The sequence below is a fragment of the Chaetodon auriga genome, chromosome 17 (assembly GCF_051107435.1).
Source record: "Chaetodon auriga isolate fChaAug3 chromosome 17, fChaAug3.hap1, whole genome shotgun sequence".
Taxonomy (NCBI): domain Eukaryota; kingdom Metazoa; phylum Chordata; class Actinopteri; order Chaetodontiformes; family Chaetodontidae; genus Chaetodon; species Chaetodon auriga.
Window position 1 is genome coordinate 21,553,368 of NC_135090.1, and position 22,945 is coordinate 21,576,312.

Here is a 22,945-nt window from a genome sequence, read left to right on the forward strand (position 1 = left end):
AGTTTGGAAATCTTTAAGTTGACCTACTATTTACACTTCAAGTATACTCGAGTGAGTGCTCACACTCATGATGTGAAGCTTAGGGCTTCATTAAAAATGATAATGAAATTATAAAACAGACGTTTTCACAGATAACAAACATGTCAGACTCACTTTTCAGAACAGACATCTACACACTTTTTGTGTGTTTTTGCGACACACGTATTTAAAATTACAGCTGCTGAGAGAGTTTACTGATAATCACAACATAATTTAATTTAATTCAGGAAAACAGACTGAAGTGAACAAGAAACAGACACAAACAAGACAAAAAGCTTTGAACTGTGATTGAAATTGTAAATTAACATCTTTTTATTTCACATATTTTCACATTATTTTCAATGACAAGCGTTCTTTTTTTAATTCTCTTTCATCTTTTTAGACACAGCTATTCTATGGACATTCAGGAGGAACAGAAGGAATGAAGGGATTCAGGTTTTTTTTTTGTTTTTTTCTTCTTTTTCTTCAGGACTTCAAGCATAAAGGACAAATAATCAGAATCACTTCAGGGCGGGAAGAAAAAGAGGGTTTGAAACTGAGAAACGGACACGACCAGAAGGAAAAGGAGGCAAAAAGAGGGGGGAGGGGGGCGGAGGTGGGCGGAGTGCAGGTACGTCAGTGTCCAGGTGAGTGTGTGACACAGCTCAGTGTGTAAGTGTTCAGGTGTTTGTGTGGTTTTCTTGTTTGTTCACTCAGTCCCTGAAACTGCTGCTTTGTGTTTCTCTCTGCGAGTGCGTCGTCCTCTTTTGGTGTTTTTAAATGTATTTTCGTCTCTTTCAGTTGCGTGCTTCAGTCTACGTTATTCTATTATATCTCTACTTATTTGTCTCTCTGTTTTTACAACAATAATCTTTATTCTCGCAGGTCTGTCCTCTGGCTGTACATGAACTATTCCTTTAAAACTACAGTAACAGTGCATGTCTGGCTTAGAAATTAGATATTTTTATGGTATTCCCTGCAAGTGCATGAGCGCAAGTTGCATTTTCGTACTCTGTGTGTGTGTGTGTGTGTGTGTGTGTGTGTGTGTGTGTGTGCGCATACAGCATCATCTCTCTACCTATAGGTGCATAATTTCTTTTCTTTTCTTTTTTGCTTGGCTCTTTTGCTCGTGTGTTTTTTCATGAATCTGTGTGATCTTACGTTGTGCATGGCTCGCTCCATGTTTGTACTGTCTGTCAGTGTGTGTGTGTGTGTGTGTGTGTGTGTGAGTCATTCGTCTGTCAGTTTCACAGGGCGCTGGGGTTCCTGAAGTTATGGCCTGCAAAGCGAGCCTGGTCGCCCAGCTCCTCCTCGATCCTGCACAGAAGAAAAGAGGAAGAGCAGAGAGAAATGATGTTAAAAAGAAAAGAACATTTTCTGTCTGAAACACAATGTTTGTCACAGAGAAGAGTGAATCATCCTCAGCGCTGAGGTGTCAGCTCTGCTCCAAAAAGTGACAAATTAAAACTTAAAAGCTAAAACCAAGCGAGCTCTTCTTCCAGCAAACCTACAAACTCCTTAAAGTGACATTTTGGACTTAAAAGACGAAGCTGATGTTGTGTTTTTCTCTCATTGTCAGCAGAGCCCTCCCTCTCACCCGCCGGTTCCTACTGAAGACATTCATCTTTAAAAACACAAATATAGCTGAAACCTTCCTGAAACAGCTGCTCACTGGATCAAACGAACAGGAGGTAACAGCACATTTGTTGGGGACTATTTTCAGTGGCGGATTAAGACACATTTGGTGCTTTAGTGAGGGGCAGCAGGAAGCTGTATGTTATGTTATGTGCATAAATTAACTCATTTTGATTTAAGTCGTTAAAATGATTGAAAATTCAATGTTGGAATTGTCCCTCTGAAAAGCGACGTGTCACCTCTCTCAGTATAAATAACTCATTTCTCTCCTGTGCACGTGTGCACGCTTGACTGCACTGATTAGCGTTTATCGCTGGTTAATGCCCCTGTAAGTCCCTCCACCCCCCCAACCTCTCCTGCATCTCCTCGGCAGTCCGATGGGATTACAACGCTGAGCCGATCCCACCTCCTCCTCCTCCTCCTCCTCCTCCTCCTCCTCCTCTTCCCCTCCTGCTCCTGCTGCTGACTGGCTCGGACACATGGGGTGACACCGGCGCTGCTGTCGCCTGTCACGTCAATTAGCCCAGTGATGCCAAGCGCTAAAGGAGAGCCACGTTACAGCAGAGCTGCTGCCAGATTTGGAGCCAAAAGAAGCCGCAGAGGACGTTAAAAAAGTGGGAATTAAATATTTCACTGAGCTTGAACTGACTGTACCTTCAGCAGCAGCAAGTTTCTAATTATTATTATTGTTTTTTACAGTTTAACACATTTTAAATACAAAGTTGCAACCCAAACTTTTATGCAGGTTTATATGAAGTCTTGATGAATTCAGATAAAACAGAGAATAATAAAATGTAATAAAATCATTAGACATTAAATTCTGCTGCCCCAAAAGTCTTTAATTTCTCTCCAAAAGAAGAACTTCTGACATATCACTCACTTGTTTGAATGGCTGAACCTGAAATAGAATATGTATTTATGTCATCACACACAACACACTTTCTTTGATTCACAAACTTTTCTTTTCCTGATTAGGAGACTTAAAGTTATTGACTTTCAGGCTCAGGTGCTGTTTCTGGGTGTGTCATCAAAGCAACTGGTCGCAGCTGAGAGATGGGAGTGGCCATGGGTTTATAAAGCCTGCTGCTCCAGTTTCCTGTCTCTAAGGACAGCCTTCACGTGTGCTTCCAGATTTTAAAGGCGAAATGAGAAATTCTGTGCTGCTTTTCTGTTGTTATTTTGCCATGCAGTCAGTCGGTCAGTCAGTATTTCCTGAACAAGAGGTCATTCCTCCCGGCCTCTGTTAAACCCACTCGACATGCAGCATGGAGCAGTTTTGCATCTCAGGGTTCAGTCAGATGAAACAGAGGAGACGACTTTATCTGCAGCACACTCACCTCATGAGTTGGTTGTACTTAGCCAGCCGCTCAGATCTGCAGGGAGCGCCAGTCTTAATCTGCAACAGAGAGCCGGTGAAGGTCTGAAGCTCAAGTTATCGTCTTTGCAAACATTGTGCATGTAGTGGTTCCAGTCAGGGTTCAGGAAAGCCTCCAAGTCGTGTGTGTGTGTGTGTGTGTGTGTGTGTGTGTGTGTGTGTGTGTACCTGTCCAGTGCAGAGTCCCACCACCAGGTCAGCGATGAAGGTGTCCTCCGTCTCTCCTGAACGATGGCTGACCATCACGCCCCAACCGTTGGCCTGAGCCAGTTTACACCTGAGAGACAAGCAGACAGTTTATTCCTAAATAAAAAAATATATATATATTGGGTGAACATATTTGAGCGATTTCGACCTCGATGTCCTGATGTGACTGCATGCCTTCGCCTTACAAACAAACTCTTTGGAAGAGTGTCCAGGAGGAGTGAGAGAGAGGCTGCACATTATCTTAATTTGCTTTGGTTTTTAGCTGGAAACTCTTCTCGTGCACGCGGAGCAGCAGCTAATCCACCGTCAACACGTGGAGGTAAAAACTGTGCAGGCTGAGAGGCGCTGCTTCTCTCCGAAACATGATGCACGATGAATAACATGTTGAATAAAGCATCAAAGTCAGCGGGAAGCAGCCCTGATATTTTAAGTTTGCGTGTTTACCTTTGTTTCTTGCAGCAGCTGAGGGCGTTGCAGGTTTTAATATCCTCTCATACGGCTCACACTGCTTATTCTTCTGCTTCTGTACAGCTTTCAGATTCAACTATGCTGTGAATTGCACGACATATGTCAGCTGCTAATTCTCAGCATGAATGCAGGGTGCAGACTGTGCCTGAGCTCAGATGCTCATTAAAACATTGTGCACGTCTGCTTAACGTGATAATTCTCAGTGTTAATTCATCTGACCGTGATTTACTTGTGACTGCAGCTCATTTGACACATTAACCTGCTAACCACATGAAAATGAAGACCGCGTTGATGCCTCGGGTCAAATTTGAGGTTTTAATCAAATGAACAAGCCCTCGTTCAGTTTCCCACTCAGCCCGCTGAGCTAATAGAAGAATATATCAGATTAACGAAGCAGGAGGCTTTTTGTGTGACGGACGCGATGCATCATCTTTACTGTCACCGGCATCGTTTCCCTCATTTTATCTTTCTCCCCTCCTCCTGCTGTAATCCAGCCACACTGCCATGACTGATAGCTTCATAACCCTGAGTGACGTTTCGTTAAGTCTGAGATTGATGACACACATTCACGACTGGAGTACACAGTCTCTCCACAAAGACATCAACAAACATGAGATACGCGAACAGTCCAAGTCATCTGCATCAATGTGTTCGACTGACAGCGAATCTTCATACGAAAAGCTCCTGTCACTTCCTGTCCTCCATTAATCTTCTGTAAAGGTCCGTTTGCCGCTGCTCGTCTCCGGCACAAGGTCAACATGGCTGACAGGTAATGATGTGAAGTGACTGACAACATGCTGGCCGTGTGTGTGTGCGCGTTTGTGTGTGTCCACATCTGTGAACGATGGCAGGGCAGCTGTTTCTCTCTGTATCTCCCTATAGGCCTCTCTGTCATGTCAGCCAAGATGGATGACCTTCTTTGGTCAGCCCAAGTTCACCGGCGTGCCTGAGGCGGCCATGTTTTTTTTCTTTTGGTGGAGAGTAGCCGTGTGTGTAGCATGTGTGCAGCGTATCAGACTGACAGTGATGAGATGTGCACAGCCCGCAGGCCTCCTAATGAGGCCGATTTTATCACTTCAATGACGGATTTGACCTGTTTCTACATTATATGTCAGTTTAACCAAAAGCAGCTGAGAGCAGATGTAACTTATACTGAACAGCTGTTAAAGTTGAAGTCTTTTAATAAAATTTTTCCTACGTTTGAACCTAAAAAATAAAGCAAACGTACGCCTGTATGGCCTCAGTGACGGAGCCGATCTGGTTGACTTTGAGCAGCAGGCAGTTGCAGGCTCGCTCCTCGGCAGCTTTCTCTATCCTCTTGGGGTTAGTCACCGTCAGGTCATCCCCCACCACCTGGATCCCCACCTGGGCCGTGAGACGGGACCAGGCCTCCCAGTCGTCCTGGTCGAACGGGTCCTCGATGGACACCACTGGGAAGGAGGGACGAGGGGTGAAAAGTTAATGAAAGTTGTTTTGCGTCTGGCCGGAGATCAACAAAAACAACCAATCTAGTCCACCTGGGTAGTTGTTGACGAAGCCCTGGTAGATGTCAGCCAGCTCCTCTGCAGTGATGTGTCTCCCTGAATCAGGAGGGGATTTGAAGTCCAGGTCGTATTTCCCCTCACGGTAGAACTCTGAGGCGGCCACGTCCATCCCGACCACCACCTTATCCGTGAAGCCGGCCTTCTCGATGGCCGTCTGCAGCAGGTCCAGAGCTGAGGGGTGAGACCGAGAGGGACGGAGAAGAGAGTGATGGAGACGGGAGGAAACATAAGACATAATGATGGAAATAATGATGTGCTTATTACTTCTGTGCCCTGGGCTTTGCCTCTCAGGCTACAAACAGCCTAACCCTCAAAGTCCACAGTCTGCAATGTTGCACTGCCATTTTCTACAGTAGCCCAGAAAGGACAAACCAAACACTGACTCCAACCAGGGCCTTTTGCAATTTTTGCATTTTTTTGTGGCCACAGTAGATTCTCCTGCATGCCGGGAAAGAGGGGAGTGAGGCACATTCAGTTAGCTGTAATCTGCAACCTCACCACTAGATGCCACTGAGTCCTACACGCTGGTCCTTTAAAGGTTACAATGCATCATTTCATTACTGTCACTAAAAGCTGCTACCATTGAATCAAAGCTGCAGCAAATGGTTCCAATGTAAATTAATGATGATGAATTTCACGTTTAAGCAAAATGTTTCATTTGACATAAAAAGATTAAACGTCAGATTTTCTTGCCAAACCCTCAGAATCAAAGCTTCTGTAGAAGAGTGATAGACAGTCTGAAGCTGGACTTTAAAGGCTCTCACCCTCGCTGTTCTCCAGGATGTTGGGAGCAAATCCTCCCTCGTCTCCCACATTGGTGGCATCCTGGCCGTATTTCTCCTGGATCACCCCCTTCAGCGTGTGGTACAGCTCCGATCCTATCCTCAACGCCTCCCTGAGGGATGGAGGGAAGGAGGAAGAGACCGAAAGAGGTGGCAGGAGCCAATATCAGCAGGAGAGAAAGAATCAAAGATATGAGGGATAATTGAGGGGGAAAAACAGTCTTACTTGAAAGATTCAGCTCCAACAGGGAGAACCATGAACTCCTGCATGGCCAGTTTGTTACCTGCATGGGAACCTCCATTTATCACATTAAAGGCCTGAAGAGAGGAGAGGAAGTGGCAGAGGGAATGAGAGGACAGAGGAAAGTTCAGTGTAGAACTACATTCACAGATCTGTGTGTGTGGATGTTGAGCAGTGAGTTTTTGGGTCTTACAGGAACCGGCAGCACCAGCTCTGTGTTTCCGGCCAGGTCGGCTATGTGGCGGTACAGGGGGACGTCTTTCTCTGCTGCACCGGCCTTACAGATGGCTAGAGACACTCCCAGGATGGCGTTGGCCCCAAACTGAGCTGTTATACGGGAAATGAATAAAGTCATTTTTGCCTTTACAACCCATCCTGCGGTATTTCTGAATTAACATTCTTTCCTACGCAGGTTTTTCTTTGTGAGTTTTTGCGCTTTTGCAGCAGTTAAACATGTTGGAGGAGCTTCAGGTCGAGTGTGATGAGACGACGAACGAAATTCTCATTCAAGTTTTGCACTCAAAGTTCAGTATTTATTCTGAGAAATAAAAACTCATTTTTTATTTTCGTTTTTTAAACAGTTAATGGTAACTTGCTATTTTAACCCCAATGCCGTGCAGTCAGGAGAGGGAACTCTGTGACTGGAGCTCATTTTATCTGTGCAAACCTGGATATAATTGTGTTTTTCTGCACAGACAGATAATAAATTAAAATCTCTTCACAACACATTCAGCTCCAGTTCAGTCTGACAGCTTTTCGTGCCGGCTGAAATTAATTTCTCCCAGCTCCATTACTTTCACTGCTGCGTTCCTTGCAGGCAGAAATGATCACTTGGCTTGATGTATTCAAATAAATGAAGAGGGCAGTTATTTCTAAAGGATGTGAGTCTGACTCGGTCGTGTTTGGAACAGCGGTGTCTTGGTCTTGTCTTTATTTCTGCCTCTTGGTGCCTCTTTGTGACAAACATGCCTTTAGTGAAACCATGTTTCAGTGTGTGACTTCACCAGTGGACGCCGAGCGGCCGGATCGGGAGGCTGGTGGCCTCCGCCGCCGTGATCTTAGTCATCGCGACTTGTTTTGACTCACATTTGTTTTCTGTGCCGTCCATCTCGATCATCATGTTGTCCAACTGCTCCTGCTCCGCCACGCTGATGCCCTGCAGACACACATGCCCAGAAACACACTGGAATAACACACACACAGCAGCAACATTCCCCCAGAAGCCCATTCTGAGTTCTGTTCATGAAGGTTTGAAGCGTCTGTTTCATACAAATAACAGATTGATTTAGGAAAAAAAATGTAATTGTTGTCATTATAACACCACACACACACACACACACACACACACACACACACACACTGACTGATTTGTTCGTTCAGGAGCTCGGAGCCGTTCGGCTGCTCCTTGCCGCCTGACTGATGACCGAAATTCATTTCCCGGCAAAACATCTGCTGCTGGAGGAGATTACCCATACTGCACTGCAGCAGATATCTGATTCATACTATTGTACTCACACACACTCGTACACTTTCTTACACTCACAGCCACACACACACACCTCATTCACTTTTCCTGTCACTCACTCACAGTTTTTTGTCACACAGACACATTATCATCATCTTTCTTTCACAGTATCTGCACACACACACACACACACACACACACACACACACACACACACACACACTTTTCTCCACCGTTACCGATAGCTGAAAAGACTTTATCTTATTCTCGCAGCTTCCTGTTTGTCCATCCAGATGTGATCTGCACATCGATGGACTGAACCTGCGCTCAGCGTCACCTGCTGTTCAAGGTCGTTTTGTTCACATTTAAAGTCCAAACGGGACATTTTCAGCCTCCCTAACTGACACAGTTGGACCAATGAGACCGCGGAGACACGTCAGTACAACATCCTCGTCAGCACTCACAGGTTTCTAAAGGGATGTTTCAAGGCTGGGGGTCGTCTTCATAAAGCCTTCATAAAGTTAGAATTATAATATTTTCTAAGGATTTCCCCTTCAAAATTAAGACTAGATCATAGTTAAGATAAAAGTTATTCACAAAGCATCTTCGCCCTTAAGAAAAACCTGTTAGGAGGAATTTTCAAAGTGTTTCTTCAGCAGAGGAGAAGATGGCTGAAAGACAAAGAGGTTGGACAAACAGTCGCCAAACACTCAAGTGAGTTAATGAAACGCTGCAGATTAGATGGCGATAATGTTTGTGGTCGATCTCATTAGATGTGCTCAGATCTCCCACCAACACAATAACATCAGCAATCACAGAAACTGATGAAGGCTGAGTCATTTTCCCCCGTTAACAGATCAATCAAATAGATTAAGCGCTGAAATCACCAGCATGGTGAATAAATGGAGGAACTGTTAGCATGTGAACGATTGGCTGTGCAGGTAGGCCTGTGTTTCCAGACGGTCTGTAGGCTGCTTTTAATGTGTGGCTTATTATTTATTCAGCATGTTCATTGTTCATCACATAAAACAGGATTCATAATTACAACATGTCTGAACAGAGACTTCATGGTTTCATCATCCGGTCAATGGCCAGCATCACTTAGAGTGCATTTTCATTTTCTTCCCCTTTTTTTTTTTTTTAACTAATCACAGCTTTTAACTCACTTAAGTACTTTTTGTTGACTGGGAGGCCAGAAATTCTGCCAAAAATACAATTTTCACTGGTGCTACAACCTGAAAAACTGGCAGTTACAGAGAACAACAGTCAGACTTTGTATATTTAAATATTATATTGACAAATACACTGTGTTAACATTTTGGTGACTTACAGAGGCTATAAGAGCCGGACCCAGAGTATCGTTGATGTGCCCAACTGCCTTCAAAACACCTGGAAGAGAGGACAAATGAAGGTAAGTGAGTCAGAAAAGGGAAATTATAGCAACTAGAATGAGAGCTGGAGGAGGAAAAGGAAAGGAAGAGGAAAGATTCAATACAGGTTCTGCAGGTCAAAGCAGATATTAGCCTTTTTTAGCTTATTGTTTCAGTTGAGTCCTTCTGGCTCTCATTAACCACCTTAATATTAAACCTCACATCGCCATTTTCAGCAAACAAGCTCCGTTAAAAGGATAGTTTAACACTGTCATTGGTGCCATCATGATGCCTGTATGCTAAATTAAGCTGGTGCTAGCAGGCAGTTAGCTTCAGTTGATCTGTCTCCGTACCTTTGCCCTTGTAGCGGCTCTTGTCTCCATCTCGGAGCTCCAGAGCCTCGTAGATCCCTGTGGATGCTCCGCTGGGCACTGCAGCCCTGAACAAACCTGAAGATCAGTCAGAAAGGGAAAGAATGAACGTTTGAAATGTGAGAAATGGACAAAGGAGACGAGGAAAGCGGTGTGCGGTTCATAGTTTCAAATGTGCACGTTTTTCTTTGTTTGACTTCAATTCCAGGATTGTGATGCTCAAGTGCTCATCTGTACGTTGCCGTTTTACACATTTCATCCTCTATGGTCCTCAACTTCTGACAGAGAAATCTAAATAAATCTAATCTAATCTCACCAGTAAATAAAGTTTAAAGTCAGATTTCATTTGATTTGACATCTTCGTCCTGCAGAAGACTCCAATCCCCAGCTTTCACTGAACTGGGAACTGATTGATCTGGACAGAGGTCAAATGACGGTCGTTTGATGTCAGAAACAATTTACAATTACAGCCCAGCTGCTGTTGCACTGACAAGCTTTCTTAATGCTCTTTGGCAAATTTCTGACATGATTAATGTGAGCGGACACCGTCGTGGTGAGCATCATGTTATTTTCTTCCTCTGATATTTGCAGACAGGCGCGGCGGCGGTCACCTTTCTCTGTGCGAAGGTCCACTTCCACAGTGGGGTTTCCCCGGGAGTCCAAGATCTCCCTGGCAACGATGCTGACGATCGACATCCTGAGAGACACGGAGAAGAAAAGAGGCTTCGTTATGATGCTTTATCCTGTGATGTGCGTTATGAATCCTGCTGGAGATACGGTCAGTTTTTGACAGTTATATTGACAGTTATGTCGACTTCCGACTGAACTGAAAAAGAGGGAGAAAGGAGAAGGGAAAGAGAAATCTTCATGGCCAAGAAGGTCTATTTTTACACTGCGCACACACAGACACACACACACACACACACACACATACACACACACACACACACACACACAGAGCAGCCTGCCAGGGGAGACATGAAACACCGTCACTGCAGATTCATGGTGAAAATCAAACCTCACCACAGAGGACTGGGTAGTGTCACACACATATACAAACACACACACACACACACACACACACACACACACACAGTCATGTTTCCATCATTTTTGGGGACATAACAACTCCTGGGGACTTACCCTAACCATAACCAGAACCTAACTGTAACCTAAACCTTAACCCAAGTCTTTACTCTACAATTTAGTGATTTACGTGACGGAGATTTAAACATCATAATTTTCTTACATAGAGACAGATCTGTTGTATTGAATTGCATTATGAGAATGTGTGTAGTACACATTGACAAAATACCCCACCTGACAACAAACTGACAGTTTGGCAGTTTTGAGGCTGTGAAAACAGATTTATGTCCCCACAGCATGAGTAATACATGGCCACACACGTTGCATTTGCTTTTCTGTCTCTGGAAGCAGTTTGCAGTAAAAGTCTCCTGAAGCAGAGTAAATTATGCATCTGTTTGCGCTGCTTTCATCCAGATTTGAAACTGGTGATATTCTCTATTTTTCTTATTGTCAACAAAGCCAAGTGGTGTATGTATCTGTGTCACGGAGCTCCATGTCAACATGCATCATGCTGCTGTTCCCAATACCAGTTCTACTAAATAAATAGAGCTCCAAATGTGTATTAATCCACCACTGAAAATAGTCCCCAGCAAATGTCCTCAGTGTCCCAGTCCAAACACCCTGTTTAAACAGGAAATATACTGGATTAGGATGGTTAAACTATCACAAACTCAAAGAATTATGAGCTAGCACGTCAGTATCTTGCTAAAATGGACAGAGACAGATGACAACCTACACTGGATATTCTGTCTGCACTCTCAGGCTTTTACCTGCTTAAAGAAAACAAGAAGAGAGATTTTACGGGTGCATTTTAGTCATCAGGCTGATCCTGGTGCTTCCTTCACAATCATTGCATGTTCTGCTTTCAACCACGGCTGTTTACTGCTGTCGCTTCTTCCCTCCCAGGAGAGCACTTCGGAAAATCCTGCAGCACTAACGCAGGAAAGATGCATCTCTGGGTCCCATTTGATGCTTTGAAAAACAACTTGACCACAAGAGCATTCGTCTAAAGAGGTTAGTGCACGGCAGCTTCAACCTCGACGCTCAAAAATTTTCTGAAGTGTCTCTGAGTCCATGTGTTAATCCCCTTGATCCAATCATGTGTTCACAAAGTGGTGAACCTTGCTGCATCCTCGCTTGTGAACGACTGAGCCTTTCCAGGATGCCCCTTTCATACCCAATCATGATCCTCTCACCTGTTACCAATGAGCCTGTTTACCTGTGGAATGTTCCAAACAGGTGTTTTTGGAGCATTCCACAACTTTCCCAGTCTGTGAAACGTGTTGCTGCATCAGATTGACATAAAAATCAATGAAGCTGATGGAGTCAGACATTAAATATATTGTCTTTGTGCTGTTTACAGTTGAGATTATGTTACTGTTAGAGCTAATAGTTTGAAACTCGCTGGTTATTGAGAACAATAAGAGGGATTTTACACTCAAACTAAGTGATGGATTTTCAAATAGCTGCTGCAACTGACACCCCTGTGAAGACATATTCAGATTAGATGTGATCTCAAGGACAGAAATCAGATTTAATTTAAAGAGCACCTGCTTTATGTTCAAAATAAGGTCATCTCACTGTGCAGCCCTTTTCTTAGTTTCACTTCTAATCATTAACATGAAAGGACTCATTTCTCACTGCGAGAGACTGAACTGCTCCACACCACAGATTAAAAATGCATCAATTCTGTTTGATGCATTTTAAATTTCTGTATAACTGTGACATTACTAACGCACACAAACCTAAAGTCCAAAACATTACGAGCTCGTTCCTCACTGTCATTTCACAATCATCCATACTGATCTCCTCCGTGAGTGTTTTCCCTCGTCGTCCTCGTTGATATTCCACGCACGCAGCACTGCAACGATATGTCAGAAAAGGATTTTTATGCCTTTCTCGTGTCTGTAGCATATGAATACTTCATCGTTCGGTGAGGAGCTAAATCTGGCTCCCTGCTGGCTTGCAGAAACGTGTCACTGTACTGAAGTTGTCCTTTCAAATACAGCAGAGATTCGTAGCAGAGGGTGTGTCAACTCCTGTAGAGACATCTTTTCTCATTGTTCCTCTTTAGTGTGCATTAATCAATGCAAAGCTTTACAGTGTTTCCCTCAGAGAACAAACCAGATATTGTGCCGTTTGAAGTCAAGTCCATGGGGAAATTGTATTTCATGCTGCAGTGGTTTAAAGCTTCCTTTTCTCATGTTGAGTTCGAAGTGCAGGTGCAGATAATTACATTAATGGTGGCTCAGTTTCATTAACGGCAACATGCACATTACAGGGTGTGTATTAACACGACTTCGTCACATAATGAGAGCTGAGTAAAAAAATAAAAAAAATAAAAGATTCATACAGCAAAGTCGATAGTTCATGAACTGTTGATACAGAAATGTAGCCAGAAATTCCTCACACCAGTGTGTATTTGTTGGTGAGCACAAAGGAAATAGTCCTCCAAATTAAACGATAAAATCCATGTTTGTCTGTGCCGCCAAGAACAACATTTGATTAGATTTAAGCACAAAAGCGACTTGTTAGGATCATGGTTTGGGTTAAAGTTAAAGCTTTGTCCTCACGGTTTCCTCTCTTTACCACTGAAAATGAGGATGTGTTAGCTGTAGCTAAGTGCATGAACGATGCTTTGCCACTTTTTCAAGTGAGGAAGAACATTTTGAGTTCATGTAATCTGCTTGAAATTACGTGTTCAAGGACTCTGAAGATCCAGAGATAAAGTGCGTGTCAGGCAGGACAGCCAATAAAAACAAGTGGAATGTTCATTTAAGGTGTGTTGATTGATTCATGATGTCAACATGATGCAACAGCTGCACGGTGAATTCAGTGATCTTTCTCCAGTCTATAGGCCACCAACTTTAACTTTAAAAAGATGAAAAGGCAGCAAAACGTCACTCATCAGTAACTCCCCTGTTCGTTAGCTTAGCTACGTTTCCACAGCCCGTTAGCTCCGCTTGACCTCCGCCTGCACTGCAGCGTTTCCTCTGAATGGATGTTTCAAATGTTGAATGAATGAAATCATTCAAAGCACAAACTGCTTGTGTTCATTCACGTGATGCCGCATTAATTACAATTGACTAGATTCATGGTGGCATCCAATAACACTTAGCTAGATGTTCGGCTGACTGCCTCGTGTTATTCTCCACAGTCTAACGTGATCGTGTAACAGTTGTCTCGCGTGTAAACTTGCCGCCACAGAAACAGTGATAACATAACCTTCAGATGAGCTTTTTAATGGTGGGGTCTCTGTTTGTATCATCCGTTATTTTGTTGTCTCAGTTCCTCTATAATTTCTCTCTGGTGTTTATTTGACTCACAGCCTGAACACAAACATTTTCTGTCTCTAGAAAACCTTCTGATGACATTTAAGCTACGCATTTCTTTCTTTTGCTAGCCTCCCTGCTACCTTTTATCTCTTCCTCCGGGACATAAATCCTCCCTTGTGTTGCTTTTAACCTGCCTCTAAGTCACATTACTCCTCCTGTCTTTTCTGCCTGTCCTCTGACTCCTTTGCTCAGCACTCCTCTTTCGTACCTCCTCTATCCTTCTGAGCGACTCAGGGATATTTCCATCCATTTTCACAGCAGCTCTGAACCTTGTTCCCCTCAATGCTGGTCGATTACGACGTCGGCGACCTACGAATTTGTGCTTATTCAGTTCTTACACTCATTGTAAGTCACAGAGGATAAAAGCGTCAGCAAAATGTATAAATGGTGCTCAGCATAAGAAACAGCAGATAAGGCGTCTGACTCGCCGCCAGCATACAGAAACTTCCACACACGGAGTCAAGGGGATTGATGCGTGGGTGATTTTCTCGACTGGCCTATATTAATTTTATGGTGTTTCTTTTCTCTCTCTCTTTTATGTTGCTGTTTTGAAGCCCCACCCTAGACTACTGCAGTTTTCCAAACACCCTCCTGAGGGTGGAGCAGCAGTATGCAGAGTGCACGCCAACAGTTTTACATCAGAAATTCAGCAATTTCTCCTTTTTTCTCTTGTTCCGATCGCATCTTCAAAGCAGGCACTTTGAGAGTGAATATATTACATATTCACAAATATTCTTAACCCAATGAAATTTAGTCAGCATGTGTTTACATGACAGACATAAATATCTGTAGCTGTAATACATAAAATGCTATTTCAAAGAGTCTGCAGCCATGCTAGCAGCTCTGTAAGGCTGCACAGTGTCGCTTTGAGCTAGATGCTAATGTCAGCATGCTAACTAACAGTGACAATGCTAACGTGCTGATGTTTGGCAGATAATATTTACTCTCATCATCTTAGTCAAGTGTGTTAGCATGCTATCATTTGCTAATTGGCACTGAACACAAAGTATGTCAGTTTTGCAGAGTAGCGGACAAAATGTCACGCTCCTTAGTGTGACTGAAAGAATTAGCTACGTGTCAACTCGTGTTGCTGTTCCTCTCATGACCAGTAGATGCTCTCTTAGGGAAGTCTCAGATTTCAGACAGACAGCGTCTTAATGCAACAAGACGTCGAGTAAAGAGCTAAAACATTTTGCTTTGTCACTCTCAACTGTGCAGTGTGTGTGTGTGTGTGTGTGTGTGGATACTGTCACAGCAGCAATTATGACGGGAGCAAAGGATGAAGTCAGGTGACATATAAAGAGCAAGAAAGTCCGTCTTTGGACGAGGGTGGTGGATTTTTCATGCCCTTCCTGTCCAATGAAAACTATGTATCTCCAAAACTGGTGAATGTGAACGTTTGTGACAGGATGAAGGATGAAGGATGAAGTGTTCCTTCATGTCTTGAGAAAATTCTCATCCTTCTTCAGCTCAATAAACTCTTTAAAAAGCCTCTTGGATCAGCTGAAAATACATCGTCACAAAGCTGAAAACAGGCTGTTTTCCTGAGCTCATCAAACTTTTTGGAGATACGTGGTTCTCACAGGACAGCCACACTGCAAACATATGATGTTCTCACAGAATATGATGCATCGCTGTAGATTAAAGCAGCCAACAGGACATAAAGCAGTTCAATGAGCTCAATCTTAAACATACAGCAGTAAAATGCAGCAAACACATGAATGCAGTCTTTTTACTTTTGATACTTTGCTAATATTTATATACTTTCACTTTAGTACCGAATGCAGTACTATTAGTTGCAGTGGAGTATTTTCACTGTGTGGTATTAAATGGTTGGATGTCGGTCATGTATGCACGACACCAGCAAGGTGTTTCTCAATGTTTGCTGCACACACTCGCCTCGTATCGATAAACACACGTTCCTCCTTTCCAGCCTGTCACCACCTCAATGAATTTAACTCATTACTCCTCTCTCGCTCTCCATCTCTGTCTATGTCTCTCGCCCAGTGCTCTTTTTGTGCACGTTGCTCTGAGTTACGTAAGCTCTACAGCAGCAGCAGCAGCAGCAGAGAGGGAGGACACCCATGAACGCACCACACCACACCTACCAGAGACTGCAGTGCTCAGCAGAAAATATACCAGCACTAAAAAAAAAAACACGTGAGCCGGGGAGCCGGAGTGAATAAGGGAGAGAGGGATGGAGGCACGCAGGGAGAGGACAGGGAGGACGGTATATCATCATTATATTTATGATATCTCTGTGTGAGGAGAGAGAGAAAAGGATAAAGACTCCGAGGATGGAGGGAAAGAGAATGGACTGCAGAGAGAGAGACAAATGCAGGTGGCTGAAGAAAGAGCGAGAGGAGAGGAAATAGAAAATCTCGCAAAGGCAGAGAAGATGGAAGAGCCGTAGATAAAGCGAGAAAGACAAAATAGAGTGAAGGATGGATAAAAATGCTGAATATCTGCATCCTGCTTCGTTTCAGTCTGATTCGGTTCGATTCTCAAAGATTAAAGGGGCACTCCGCCTATTTTACACACCAAGATCAGCTCACTCATCTTGAGGAGTGTTGCTGAATCAGCTGTCTGATGTTTTCTTTTCTAAAGTCTGGAAAAAAATAACCCTGGTGATGTCATCAGGGTGACTTCATAGCAGAAAGCCTTACGTACTGTGACTGGACAAAAGGTCAAGATATCGGGGCCACTCCTTCGCCTATTTTGTCTCTTGCAGACAATGCAGAGTACCTCTTTAAATGACATCAGATACACTCATTGCAGACATGAGAACACATCCCAGAATTGGCTTTGGGAACTTATATTACTCTTTAAAGGCAGAATGAGGAGGATTTGTCAGACACAACATTCAGAGCTGGACCCTCCTCTGTGGCTCCTCTTGGACTCTGCTTGATCTGGTGATTTGGTACCTGGTTTTAAGACCCTGCACGCTGTTATTGGGTCGGGGGGCTGCACACCTACTGCCCAAAGATCAACACCCAGAAACACCCCGAACACAGCAAAATAAGAAGACACAGGCAGAGTCTGCGGATACAGACACGGTGGGTCGTAAGTGATGATTGAGATGAATTACTTATCGTTGTTTTTTTAGTAAAATCCTTCTCATCCTGCCTGCAAACCAGCTGTTTTCTCTGGAATGAAAAATTGCTTCAAAGTGCAAATCATGAGCTGAATTGGAAACACATTTCAGCAATAAATAATTAATAAAGCTTTGAAATTACAGACCAAAAAAGCTGCTGAGTGGGAGCAGCCGAAGGTTTGTCAAGTATTTCATCCCCGCTGTAAAAATGATGATTTCCTCAATGTTCCTCAGCACAAAAACACAGAAGTCTCCTGGATGATTCGATAATATGACAGATTTACATTAAGTACTCTAAATACTACAATACTCATGAGCCTGTGTGGAAAAGCTTGTCAGAGCTGGAAGGAGCTCAGAAAGGTTTTTTTGAAGCATTGCTGAATTCATCCAAAATTAACGCAGAATTCAAAGTGAACTGTTAACTCTGTGACAACTGAACGAACACTATGATGAAATAACTATAAAAAATACAGCTGTGTCATTTACAGTAGGTCAATAACATTATTTAACAGAGGAAAGCTAAAAATAAATCTAAGACTTCAAGAGTCAGTAATGGATCACTAAGCTGGAAATTGTGATTAATTGGAAAACTTTTTTTGTACGCAGCGCTTGCAAATAAAAGTGAGAAAGGAAGAGAGATGTAGGAAATCGCTAACGGATGGAGGGAGAGAGACAAATGAAGGCAGGGCGGAGTGAAGAGAAAAAGACAGAAAGGAGGAATAAGTGGTGAGAGACAGATTTAAATATAAATATCAGAGAGAAAGAGAGAAAGAGAGAGAGACATAAGAATGGCCAAGAGGAAGGAGAGAGAGAGAGAGAGGGAGTGACAGAGGACGAAATGGAAAGTGAGTGAAAATGAGGCAGGGCGAGAGAGATAGAGAGACAAAGAGACGAGGAGAGAGAGATAAATAATTAAATGACCCTATTTGGCTGGAGAAGAGAGGAGAAATGGAGGGATAAAGAGAAGGAAGATGAGGAGGAGAACAGAAGGCTGGTCGCTGCACGTATGGCAGACGCGCACGCACACACACACACACACACACACACACACACAGGAAGTGGAGCACTCTTACACACATATATAGCTTGAACTTGCAATTATCTCAAGTACTTTGACACACACGCACATACTTCACATCCACCCACACGTCACACCGACTCGACCATGTTCCTGCTGCCACAGTACACATAAACAAACACACACACATACTGAACGCTTTCAGGCTTCACACACGCGCGCGCAAAATCACACAACCACACACATTCCCATGCATGCCATATTAAAAGACATCAAACACACACACACACACACACACACACACACACACACACACACCATACCATAATTGCTAATCATTGATTGCCACCTAATATCCTTGCAGCCTAAACACACACTTCCCAGCCATTTTCCAAGAAATCACACACACCCACACACACACCAAAACACACCACCCATCTAACACACTTGACATACCAAGGACTCAACCATAATTGAATGCCTGATCCCATCACACATACACACATACACACACACACACACACACACACACACACACACAAACACACACACACTTGATGGCCGTTTTCCAAAAAATCCGAGAGAAAATACATGCACAAAAATCACACACACACTTTCCTGTGCCTGCTATTTTAAAACACATCAACAGTCTAACACACACACGCTTGACTGCAGGATCCACTCGCACACACATATACTCCTTTCACACACGCACACACACACATTTAACTGCCATGAAGAAATATCACATTCACACATACACACAGTAACACCTGACACTGACACATCCACACATATATACACATGTACTATATATGCACACACACACACACACACTTTCACACAGATGTACACACAAACACACACACACGACAGCCATTTTCCAAGGAATCAGAGAAAATGCATAAAGCAAAAACACACACACACACACACACACACACACACACACACACACAGTAGCACCTACAACTGAAGCATTTCTATCTCACAGCATCATTCTGCATCCTTCCTGCACTGAGCAGCAGCCAATCAATATGAGATCAAAGAGAAGAAAAAAAAAAAAAAACAACGGATGCAAAAACACAAAATCTCTGGAGTGGATGAAAAGAGGAAGAGAGGATTTCCTGCCTTTACCTGCCGCCTGTGTGTGTGTGCGCGTTCTGCCTTTCACGGCGACCGAGAAAATACTGGAGAGGCAGAGCGAGGGAGACGGAGAGGGAGAGGAAAACAGGAGGGGAGGAGGGGGGTGAGATGTGTGACAGAGGGGGGAGGGGAGATGACTCAGAGGGAGATGGAGAGAGGAAGAGGAGGAGAAGAGGAGGGTTAATTAAAAAGGAGGAGATGGACGAAGGGGTGGGATGAAGGGATAAGGATGGGGTGCAGAGGCTCGTCGCCCGACAGAGGAGGTAAAAATAGATGAAGGGAGGACCGGGTCTCTCTCCCTGTGTGTGTCCCTGTCTTCCTCTCTGGTGCTGCAGTGGGGTTCAGCCGATGTATATACAGTTACATAATCCATCCTTCTCCACCACACTCAGACACGATGATGCTCTGTGTGTGTGTGTGTGTGTGTGTGTGTGTGTGTGTGTGTGTGTGAGTGTGTGTGAGCATTTAACCACACAGGCACTGAAAACAATGCAGCTGCAGAAATCCCTATGAAAGAGGAGAAGGTGCTTCGCTACAACGTCGCTACATGATCGATTTATTTGGATTTGTCAGGCTCCTTGGTCAGTCCCACGATTACCGCTGATGCTCAGTGTGCCCTTGAGCAAGGCACTTAAAGCCTAGTTGATCCAAGTGTGCTGCCAGGTTACTGCCAATCCAAAAAGAAAGATGAAGATCAGCATCCAAAGTCAACAATCCCTGCGTTTTTGGAAACATGCAAATTTGCCTTATTTCCAGCATCAATAAGAAGACCGGTATCAATCCCATGTCTGTGTGTTAAGTACAGAGCTGGAGAAGTTAGCCTAGCTTAGCATAAAGCCTGGAGAAATGGGTGAAACAGCGAGCCTGGCTCTTAAATCTATACCTGTTGGCACCTGTAAAACTCCATTAACACATATCTCATTTGTTTAATCTGTGGGCTACACAAATATATCAGGGTTTTCAGCAGTGTTACGTGTTAATTCTTGGCAAGCAACAGCTAAGTGCCGTGCAGCTTCCCAGAATCTTGTCATCACAATGTGGTTGCCAGGTTTTGTATCATCGCACCTGTGCAGAGGACGAAACCAGGGTTCAGCAGCCTTATCTGGCAACCCACACTATAACCAGAGAGACAGCGCAGAACAAATGACGTTCAGATTTTTGGAAATCCGCTCGTACCCTCTATGAGAAAACGAGTAGTAATTTCTGTAAGTTGACCTATAACATCCACATGTATACCATTTTTCTTTTGCTTTTTTGTCCATAGGTATCTATCTATGAACCAGAGGCTGAGGTTAGCAAGCGGCTAGCAAGCTAGCAGAGGAAGTTAGCTGCTCTCTGTTTGTTTTGTTTTTGTGAAGTAGGCCTGCCAGATGGTCTAACTTAAAACTGTGGTTCAACTGTTGCTGTTGAATAGGAACTACATTTAAGGATGTCAGGAATTAGTATTGTCTGCAGCCATATCTCATTGGATTACAGCAGTTTCATTAATATAATCAATAATATGTTGAATGCAGTATAACTTACATAAATTAAGGTGTCATAAAATTACTATGATGATTCATTGAAAGTAAAATGCTACAGCCAGCACATCATACACAACACACAAACCATAAAATACACTGTATGAGGTGCAGTAAAACTAAAAAATCCTGCACCTTCATCGTGGTTGGCAGCGACAGTAAACGGTGTGTCAGACGAGTTCTGTGCATTTGTTTTGCTTCCTTTGTTCACTGCAAAATCATGTTGAGCTGCGTCCTTGCTGCTCTAAAAACAGACCGGTGAAGTTGTTAATGCCGACTGGAGGGTGACGCTGATACACATTGACAGGGCAACGGGGTGAAGCCAGCGTGTGTTTGGTGTGTGTGTTCATGTCTTTGTGTGTTACCTTTGTGTATGACAAAATATATCCGCATGGGCGAATATTATCCTGGCGTAGGCTACCATTTTCTCTATTAATATGTGTTCCTGTGTGTGAGTGATTTGTGGATGTATATGTATATATGTATTATGTATATAGTGTGTGGGGGCGTGTGCATGTGTGAGAGAGAGAGTGTGTATGTGTGTGTGAGAGAGAGAGATAATCTATAATTAAATTCCTGAGTTTAATGGGATTATCTTTGGGAGACAAGCAGCACAACGTCCTTGACATCCATCCCCCTGGTTAGTCACGGGTGAGCGACTGATAGAGACACACACACACACACACACACATTCAGAGAGAGAGGAAGATGAAGAGGCCGTGAGAGGGAAGAGAGAAACCAGGAGGCAGCAACAAAGAGGGGAAGAAGGAAAAAGAGCAGCGAGGAGAGATCAAAGTGCGATGAAATGCTTGTGAAGTGAGAGAAAGAGAGAAGCCATCCGGAGGGAAAGGGTAATGGAGAAGTGCCTTGCATTGTAATTATCTCATTTTCTGCTGCGTTACCGCTGAAGGTCGGCTGGCCTTTCCCTCAGCGAGCTCCTTTCCACCTACAGCACAACACAGCCAGCCAGGCCAGCCACAACAAGCACTTTTCATCCCTATTACAAGGATAATACACAATGTCTTTATTATTTTGTCTGGGCCCTACATGTTCCTCCATTGATTTCCTCTTGATGAACTCTGTATATTACTGTTCATGTTAAGTTATCCCTTCTGTTAATCCAAACGAACCACCTGAGAAACTCACAAGATGAGATCTTTTATTGGCTTTTATTTGCTGTAACACACCAGATGCTATGTTTACATGCTATCCAGACATAAAATCTATCAGATGTATCAGTGTTAAAACCATTGATTAATGAACAGAGCTGAGACGGCACAGCGAGTCAGCATTGATAAAACTTGATGCTGGACTGTTGTTTTTTTCCAAAGCTCCTGTAAGACTTTAGGATGTCAAGTCTCAGAGGAAACAAATACAAGTCTCAAGTTTCATTTATGTTACTTAAAAGACCAATTCTGCTGGTCTGATCCAAAACCTTCTTCTGGGTAGATGAGTGGTAAATGTACAGGCAGCATTATGAGCCTGAACCCACCTCCCACTGTCACCTCTGTCATAAAATGTATGTTTAGTAAAGCAGAAGTGCCGCCCATTTCAAACTCACATGAATGGCCTGAAATACAGCTCATTTTCATACCATTCATTATAAGATCCCACATTTTCCAAATAAGACAGGCTGCATTAACGAGGCACATTTTGTAGTCCCTGTAAGGGAAATTTTAGAGGAGAATCATGGTGAATGTATAGAGCTGATGCACGCAGTACACACTCATATCCAGAATATCACCTGTGTGCAAACATGCCAATGGTTCTATGGAGACCCCTGAAGCAGATGAGCATGGACAGAGCAACCCAGTGAATGCCGTGTCACCACCCCTTGGTTGTGCTGAGGCAACTAAAATGGCTTTGTACTGGAGGCGATGTAGCGACCCTGAAAACACCAACAGTCTGTGCTTCATCTCCCTCTGGTGGTCATTGAGAAACTACAGCCCATCTTTGAGTCTACATTAGTCCTCAGGGGGCAAGGAGTCAGTTGATGATAATAATAATAATAATAATAATAATAATAATAATAATAATAATAATAATAATAATAATAATAATACATTGATAATATAATGTATAAATAAATTAAAGACAATGTTATTGTCGATTGCAGTTAAGCTAGAACAATTAACCACACATATTTGGTTTAAACTTAAGTGAACTTACAACCTGTACATCATAGCTTTTACTGTAAGATGGACCCACAGATGTTGCTGACTCAAACAGCCCCGATGCTGCCTTCAGGATCTGTTTGAAATACCTCAAATCAA

General features: G+C 43.4%; 1 protein-coding gene across 1 annotated transcript; it reads right to left on the reverse strand.

Annotated features, from left to right (window-relative positions):
• Positions 1–327: 327 nt before the first annotated feature.
• On the reverse strand, positions 328–19,602 carry LOC143334819 (gamma-enolase). The gene is made up of 13 exons (XM_076753737.1): positions 19,144–19,602; positions 10,088–10,173; positions 9,459–9,554; positions 9,066–9,124; positions 7,357–7,426; positions 6,464–6,597; positions 6,256–6,347; positions 6,012–6,142; positions 5,221–5,418; positions 4,932–5,133; positions 3,197–3,305; positions 2,991–3,049; positions 328–1,335 (listed from the first exon to the last, which is right to left on the reverse strand). Exons 2-13 carry the CDS (start codon positions 10,170–10,172, stop codon positions 1,266–1,268), a joined length of 1,305 nt encoding a protein of 434 aa, XP_076609852.1. The 5' UTR covers position 10,173; positions 19,144–19,602; the 3' UTR covers positions 328–1,265.
• Between the last annotated feature and the right edge of the window lie 3,343 nt (positions 19,603–22,945).

Coding starts and splice junctions, on each gene's coding strand:
- LOC143334819 (XM_076753737.1), bottom strand. CDS start 10,172: ATGTCGATCGTCAGCATCGTTGCCAGGGAGATCTTGGACTCCCGGGGA. Junction 3,050..3,196: donor TGGGACTCTGCACTGGACAG/GTACACACACAC, acceptor TCTCTGTTGCAG/ATTAAGACTGGCGCTCCCTG. Junction 1,336..2,990: donor AAGTACAACCAACTCATGAG/GTGAGTGTGCTG, acceptor TCTTCTGTGCAG/GATCGAGGAGGAGCTGGGCG.